This window comes from Antechinus flavipes, chromosome 3 (assembly GCF_016432865.1).
Source record: "Antechinus flavipes isolate AdamAnt ecotype Samford, QLD, Australia chromosome 3, AdamAnt_v2, whole genome shotgun sequence".
NCBI lineage: Eukaryota > Metazoa > Chordata > Mammalia > Dasyuromorphia > Dasyuridae > Antechinus > Antechinus flavipes.
Window position 1 is genome coordinate 10,837,789 of NC_067400.1, and position 7,791 is coordinate 10,845,579.

The window sequence follows — 7,791 nt, forward strand, 5'->3', positions numbered from 1 at the left end:
GATAAATGAAGCCTTTATCAGGAACAGTTGTTGTGAGAAAATTTTTTTTTACCTCAGTTTTCTTCTTTCCTTCTAATTTTGCCTGCCTTTGTTTTATTTGTGAATCTTGACAAAATAACCTTCAAGAACACCAGCCCTGAAGTCAGGAGAACTGAATTCAAATCTGGCCTCAGACACTTAATACTTCCTGGCTGTGTGATCCTGGGCAAGTCACTTAACCCCAATTGCCTCAGCAAAAAAGCCAAAAAAAAAAAAAAAAGGAGAAAAAAATAACCTTTAAAACTTATAATCATTGCAGGAAACAAAATATTAAGCTCCAAGAATTGGAAGGCAGAATGTGTGATGTTGCAGGGACTTCCCCAAGGGATAAATTCTAGATTCAGGAAGACTTGGATTAAAATCCTATCTCATCTTTTTGTACAGCAAAATAACTGTTTGGACATGTATACATAGATTGATTTAACTTATACGTTAACATATTTAACATGTATTGGTCAACCTGCCATCTGGGGGAGAGGATGGGGGGAAAGGAGGGAAAAAGTTGGAACAAAAGATCTTACAATTGTCAATGCTGAAAAATTACCCATGCACAGATCTTGTAAATAAAAAGCTATAAATAAATAAAAATAAAATCCTATCTCAGATACTGGCTGTATAACCCTGGACAATCACTAAACTTCCGTGTTTTAGTTTCCTCATCTGAAAATGAGGAGGTTGCCCTCAGTGGAACAACATCAATTTCCAGAGTAAATTCCTCTGGAAAATTCAGTCATATTGAAGACCTGCTCAGACCTGCCTGATTACATATCAGTTACAAGGTATGGCAAGAGATAACAACCATGGCTTCTGAAGAGGGTTAATATTTAATAGGATTATGTAACAACTTCATGGGAAGTAAATACTAAAGCTTAAAGGAGAAACACTTTCCTTCTTTGCTGGGCTTCTTATATTTTGTGACCTACATGGTGATAGGGAGAGAATCACTGACTGTTAGCTTCTCTGGCTGTCAGTTTCAGAGCCCCACAGGTTTAGGGAAATGGAGGTTTTGAGTTGGGAAGAAGTTTAGGATTCATTTATTGTAACCCTTCATTTATAGATGAGGAGATTAAAAAAATGAGTTAAATAGCTTCCCCAAGGTGACACAATTGTAATTGATGAAGCTGAGATTCAAATCCAGGTTTTGGGGGGCAAGATTGTGTAATAGAAAGAACACTAGTTTGAAGTTCACTTCCCAGCTCTGCTCTTCAAGTGCTGTGTGACTTTGGGCAAGTCCCTATCCAATCTGGTTCTCAATTAATTTATTTATTAGGTAAAAAGGTTAAATGAGATGATCTCCAAGGGATTTGGATAAGAATCATGGCACAGAGGACTCCCTCCCATTTGGGTGTTTCCTGACATTTTCCTGATGAGGAAACTGAGGCAAGGTTAAATGACTTGCCCAAAGTCACATAGCTAGTTAGTGTTTGAAGCCAGAACTCAGGAAGAAGAGTCTTCCTGACTCTAAATCTAAATCTATGAAACATGTCATATCCCTAAAATCCAGTGGATCCCTCTCCCTTCCAGGATAAAACATAAAATCCTCTGACTATGAAAGCCTCCATAACCTGAATCCTTTCTGCTTTTCACTCTTCTTATGCCTTATCACCTACCATATACTCTGTACCCTGGTACAGAGTTGCCCTTCATTCTCAGGACACTTCCTCATCAATTCTGTCTCTTGACTGCCTTCAAGATCCAGCTAAAATCTCATCATCTATAAAAAGACTTTCTTGCATCTTCCCCATATTGGGGTCCCAATCATCTCCACTTTATCCTGTCTGTATCTCATTTGAACTTTTTTTTTTTTTTGCATGTTGTCTCCAACATTAGACTGTGAGATCCTTAAGAGTAAGGACTTGTTTGTGTTCATTTGCATTCCCAAGACTGAGTAGACAGTAGGTTTTTAATGAATGCTTGCTGATATCTGGCTCTAAATCCGATAATTCCCACTTCAAATCCAGTGCTTTTCACCTGTTCTCCTCCCCATCCCTCCACTCTTGATACATATACTCCACCTTGAGGAGTGGTAGATCCCATTTTCCCAGCCTTTTTAGAAACCATGTAAAACCATATGCTGAGCCACCGGTTCTAAAAATGGGGTTTGGGGACACTTGAGAATCCTTAAAACATTTTGGGGGGCCTGTGAGGTTAAAATTAATTCTTTAAAATCGTATTAGGATGTTTTAAATTCTATTTAATAATTACCAATAATTATTATATATAAGGCTCTTTGGGGGATCCAAATGTAAAGGAGTTCCAAGACCAAAATTTTGAGAATCACTCTACTGAGCCACTGAATGGCAATTGTTAATTGGTTAATTGGAAGATGGTTAATCTGTCTTGAAGCAACAATTAGACTTTCCTTCCTCAGGCTCATATATGGTATGGGAGTTTAGTAATCTGGGTTTCTGGTAGAAATTTTGACTAACGTCACCAGATTCATCAGTTCACTGGTGCCTTAAACTTTTTCTCCCAAGTTGATTTGCCTGGCAAACAGGGAATATGTCAGTGGTAATGATGTCACCACCAGGGGATGGAGTCTGACCTATGTGTGCTGGAAGAGGAGGGAATGAAGATGTGTGACGCTGGGGTAGTTATTTCACCTTTTGAAGTTGTATGACATGGGATATACTGGCACAGGATCACCCAACATGGCATGCCCTCGTTGGAGAAGATGCTGTGCTCTATGAGTAAAGCAGAATTGAACCAGCTCAGAAGAAACTCGAGATGTGAAAAGTTAGAGAAGCACCCCAAATGTTCATAAGGATTATTTGTGTCCGACCTGTGACAGAGCATTTTGAGCTTGGATTGCTCTGATCAGCCACAGTCAGACCCATTAACTTGACTCTAGCTTAATGATGTCATTTTGTTCCTCTTTGAGAACAAAGGACAACAACCAACCAAGCATTTCAATTCGGAATAATAATAGCACCTTTCTTCCAGAGACGTTGTGAGAATAAAGTGAGATAATAATAATCAGGCACAGTCGGAACTATATAAATGTTAGTTATTATTATTAAATGACATAAGATTTGTAAAGCACTTAGCACAGTGCTTGGTACCTAGTCACCATCTAAGAAATACTTGTTTCCTTCCTGCAAAAGTATTTTTAGATAAGCAGATGACTGCAGAGAGGAGTAGGGGACAGAATCTTCAGGAGTTGCCTATTAGTCAAAAACCAGCAGATAGCTGGTCAGATTGTACTATTACAGCCTCAGATTTAGAGCTGGAGTCTGAAAACAGATCGTCTGTACTGACCTAGAGCACCCTTACTATTTCTGTCCTTGAGAATGAGAGGGTCATGGACTTAAAGTGAATAAGCCAAGAAAGAACAAAAAACAGCTCTGAGTATTCCTAGACAAGTAGGATAATTTAGAAGACTTCTCTAATTTTCCATATGTATGTATAAACATATGTGTACATATATATGTGCACATTGTACTTATTGTGAACCTGTGATTCTATCTCCTGATCCATATCTGTCCTTCCATTTCTGGTTAAATCCATTGAGAAATCTACCAGGGGAGTTTATTCTTCCTTTTCTCTCACTCTCTCCTGAGTTCTCTACAATGTGACTTCTGGCCTTATCATCCAACTGAAACTTTTCTCTCCAAGGTCACCAGCAATAACTTAATGGCTAAATACAATGGCTTTTTTTCAAATCTAATGCTTCTTGATCATTTCCCCTTGGCTGTCAACCACATCTGAAATGCCCCCTTCACCACTTCCTGCCTTCCTTGAAGTCCCAGCTGAAGTCCCATCTTCTCAAAGCCTTTTCCAATCCATAATTCAGTGCTGTCCCTCTATTATCTCCAATTTCATACCAAGTGAGTTGCAAGTTGTTTCTTTTGTTAGACTGAGCTTCTTGAGAGAATGGATGCTTTATTTTATTTATTTTTTTTTTTTTTGCCTTTCTATTCTCAGTACTTAGCATGGTGTTTGATACAGGGTTGGTGCTCAATAAATGCTTGATTGATTTATTGACTCCTTCCTTCCTGTACTGTCTGAACTTAGTCTTTCTTCTCACCACTTCATCCCATAAAAATTAAAATTAGAAGGGCTTCAGAAATCATGTAATCTAATCTCTTCATTCAATTAGAAAGGAAACTGACATCCAGGTAAAGGAAGTTAAAGTCAACTCCATGATAACAAGAGCTCCCACCCACAAAGCACATAGGTGCTTGCCCATGTTTTTCCCCATTAAGAATGCATACTCCTTGAAGCCAGGACTGATACTTATCTGTTGGAATCCTTACAAACTGCTAACTAATTAGAGTTGATCTGATCTTTTTTTTTTTTTTTTTTTTTTTTGCTGGTTTACATTTAGTCTCCTTGGTTCTTTTTCTTTGCTTTTTCTTTTTTTTTTTTAAATTTTATTTTATTTAATAATAACTTTGTATTGACAGAATCCATGCCAGGATAATTTTTTTTACAACATTATCCCTTGCACTCGCTTATGTTTCGTTTTTTTTCCCCTCCCTCCCTCCACCCCCCCCCAAGATGGCAAGCAGTCCTATATATGTTAAATATGTTGCAGTATATCCTAGATACAATACATATTTTTTTTTCAATATGAACTTTATTTTTTTTTCTTTTTTTTAAATTTTTTTATTTAATAATTACATTATATTTACACTCATTTCTGTTCCGATTTTTTTTTCCCCTCCCTCCCTCCACCCCCTCCCCTAGATGGCAAGCAGTCCTTTATATGTTGGATATGTTGCAGTATATCCGAACAGTTCTCCTGTTGCACAGGGAGAATTGGATTCAGAAGGTAAAAATAACTCGGAAAGAAAATCAAAAATGCAAATAGTTCACATTTATTTCCCAGTGTTCCTTCTTTGGGTGTAGCTGTTTCTGTCCATCATTTATCCATTGAAACTCAGTTAGGTCTCTTTGTCATAGAAATCCACTTCCATCAGAATACATCCTCATACAATATCGTTGTCGAAGTGTATAATGATATCCTGGTTCTGCTCATCTCACTTAGCATCAGTCCGTGTAGGTCTCTCCAAGCCTCTCTGTATTCATCCTGCTGGTCATTCCTTACAGAGCAATAATATTCCATAACATTCATATACCACAATTTACCCAGCCATTCTCCAATTGATGGGCATCCATTTAATTTCCAGTTTCTAGCCACTATAAACAGGGCTGCTACAAACATTTTGGCACAGGTCCCTTTCCCTTCTTTAGTATCTCTTTGGGGTATAAGCCCAATAGAAACACTGCTGGATCAAAGGGTATGCACAGTTTGATAACTTTTTGGGCATAATTCCAGATTGCTCTCCAGAATGGCTGGATTCGTTCACAACTCCACCAACAATGCATCAGTGTCCCCGTTTTCCCACATCCCCTCCAACATTCATCATTATTTTTTCCTGTCATCTTAGCCAATCTGACAGGTGTGTAGTGATATCTCAGAGTTGTCTTAATTTGCATTTCTCTGATCAATAGTGATTTGAAACACTCTAGTTGATCTGATCTTACAAGAAGATGTTTTAGGCCAGAACCTGAAACAAGGTACTAAGTAGAACTAATTAGTACAATGCTTGTGTTTACACCTTTACTCATCGGAGTTCACAAGTTTAACAGATTCACAAAGTAAACTCAGCTCAAGTGCTTTTTACTGAACTCTCCATTCTAAAACTAATTGGAGGTTTTTCTAAATTACTAATTTGTCCTTAGCAGCTTTGAAGCTTAAAATGAAAATTTTATTGACATATCTGATCCTGACTCCATAAATAGAAACAAGAATAAATCAATATAATTCATACAATTTTAATATCTGAAAAATTTTAGTGCTAATTAGGCACATGTCCCCAAGTGCCTCGGGAAGGCCCACAGGAAGTTATTCTCCTTCTGTGGTTCTCATTTCTCATTCCCAATGTCCAATGCTTTTCTTATTGATGCAATCTTTACTTATGTGATCCTAGCATCCAAGGCCTTCAGTGTGCTTTCTTCTCCTGTTTTGCTGTCCTGGAGAGATCAATAGCAATGTCTTCTGAGCTGTCCAGGAGATTGACTTTTTCAGAGCTCAACTGGGGCTCTCCATGCTTTGACTTCAAGTCTTCCTCTGAGTGGTCATAACCCCAGTTTTCTGATACTTTTTCTTCACCTGATTTCCTTGTCACATCCATGGATTTTTTGTGCATCCCAAGTAACCATGGAGCATAGGAGCCCACCAACCCACTCTTGGCAGAGTTGATGAATGATTCAGGAAGTGGTATGGAATGTCTCACCATGGCACCATAAAGACCATATTCTGCCATGACACTGCTCCTACCCCAACATTTTCCCCTCTTCCTCCATTTGGCTCTTCTATTTTGAAACCAGACCTGTATCCTGTTTTCTGGAAGCTCAGTTTTTAGAGCTAACATTTTCCTGGCATACACATCTGGATAATGTGCCTCATTAAAAGCCTTTTCCAATTCTTCCAGTTGGTGAGCAGTGAAAACTGTCCTATGCCGCTTCTTTTTCCTCTTAATATGTGATGAGGGTGTCTTCAGTTCATTTTTGTCTTCAGACAGACCGTCTTCATCAGAAACACTTTCCTTGGGCTTCTCGGAGCCCAGCAGGTATCGCTGGTGATGCTCGTGATGTTGATGGGGGTCCGGTCCCCGGGATTGCAGGAAGGGGATGTCCGTGAGCAACAGATAGGGGGTCCCACCAGCCGGGGGTTGCTGCGCTGCAAAGCCACAGAAGAAGCCCAGACCCAAGGGCAAGGAGCCCCCGGGCAAAGAGGTCCCCCCTGATTCCAGCTCCAGTCCCAGGACCTGGCCCCAGTCCAGCCCCAGAGGGGATCTGGCATCCTGAGCCAGCTCCAGGGCCATTGGGAGGCTGCAACTCTGCCTCGCCCAGCAAGTCATTGATGGCGAAGCCTTTGGATCGTAGAATGAGGGAAGCCTTCTCATATCCAAAATGTTGGAGTTTAAATGTTGGAGTTCTTATTCTTCTCAAAACACAGCCGGTTTAGCTTAGAGCCCTCCAAATATTTCCAAATCCAAAGGTTCTGTCCTTTAGCCTCTGCCTCTGCTTTCTTCAGTCTCAAACCAGCACAGAGATGGAATGAATCTCTTGTTTCCTTCACTTGGGACTCGGCTAGCTTTCTGGTGAGTCTTTCAGACCAGCTTGGTCTCAGTGGGGGAAGTGCAGGAGCCCAGCCACCTACCACAGTGATGTGAGATGAAGATGAATCTGGTTGTCCACTGAACTCTCGACTCGTAGCTTCTTCCTCTGAAAACTCTTTCTTCTGCCACCAGCCAGCCAAGTGGAATTTATTCTGGAATAGCTCTCTCTTCACTGGCCTTATATGTGAATCTTCTGAGAGAATGGGATTATGGGTTTTCTCCCATGGTGCTCTCTGGCCCTAAGAGCTTTAAGGGAGGTGTGAATTCACAAAGGTACAAAGTTTACTTTGTGAATCTGGCAAACTTGTGAACTCCGATGAGGAAAGGTGTAAACACAAGCATTGTACTAATTAGTTCTACTTAGTACCTTGTTTCAGGTTCTGGCCCAAAACATCTTCTTGTAAGATCAGATCAACTCTAATTAGTTAGCAGTTTGTAAAGATTCCAACACTTATCTTTTGTGTTTCCTTCTTACAATGGCTGCACATAGTAGGTGTTTAAGAAATTCCCTTTGATCTGCCTTTATTTTACTTAGGGGCACTGAGTTAATCAACACTAAGAATGCCCTAAACCAAGTCTCTATACTTCTGCCATCCTGTGGCAAAGGTTATATTTGGAAGAG

At 39.8% G+C, this 7,791-nt stretch overlaps 1 protein-coding gene across 1 annotated transcript; it reads right to left on the reverse strand.

The window, feature by feature from the left end:
* Positions 1-5,920: 5,920 nt before the first annotated feature.
* Positions 5,921-6,960, reverse strand: LOC127556970 (visual system homeobox 1-like; the record flags this gene model as incomplete). The annotated part of the gene is given in 2 exon segments (XM_051990476.1): positions 5,921-6,791; positions 6,793-6,960. Coding segments are annotated over 2 exon segments (972 nt in total), but the record flags the coding sequence as incomplete, so codon positions are not given.
* Between the last annotated feature and the right edge of the window lie 831 nt (positions 6,961-7,791).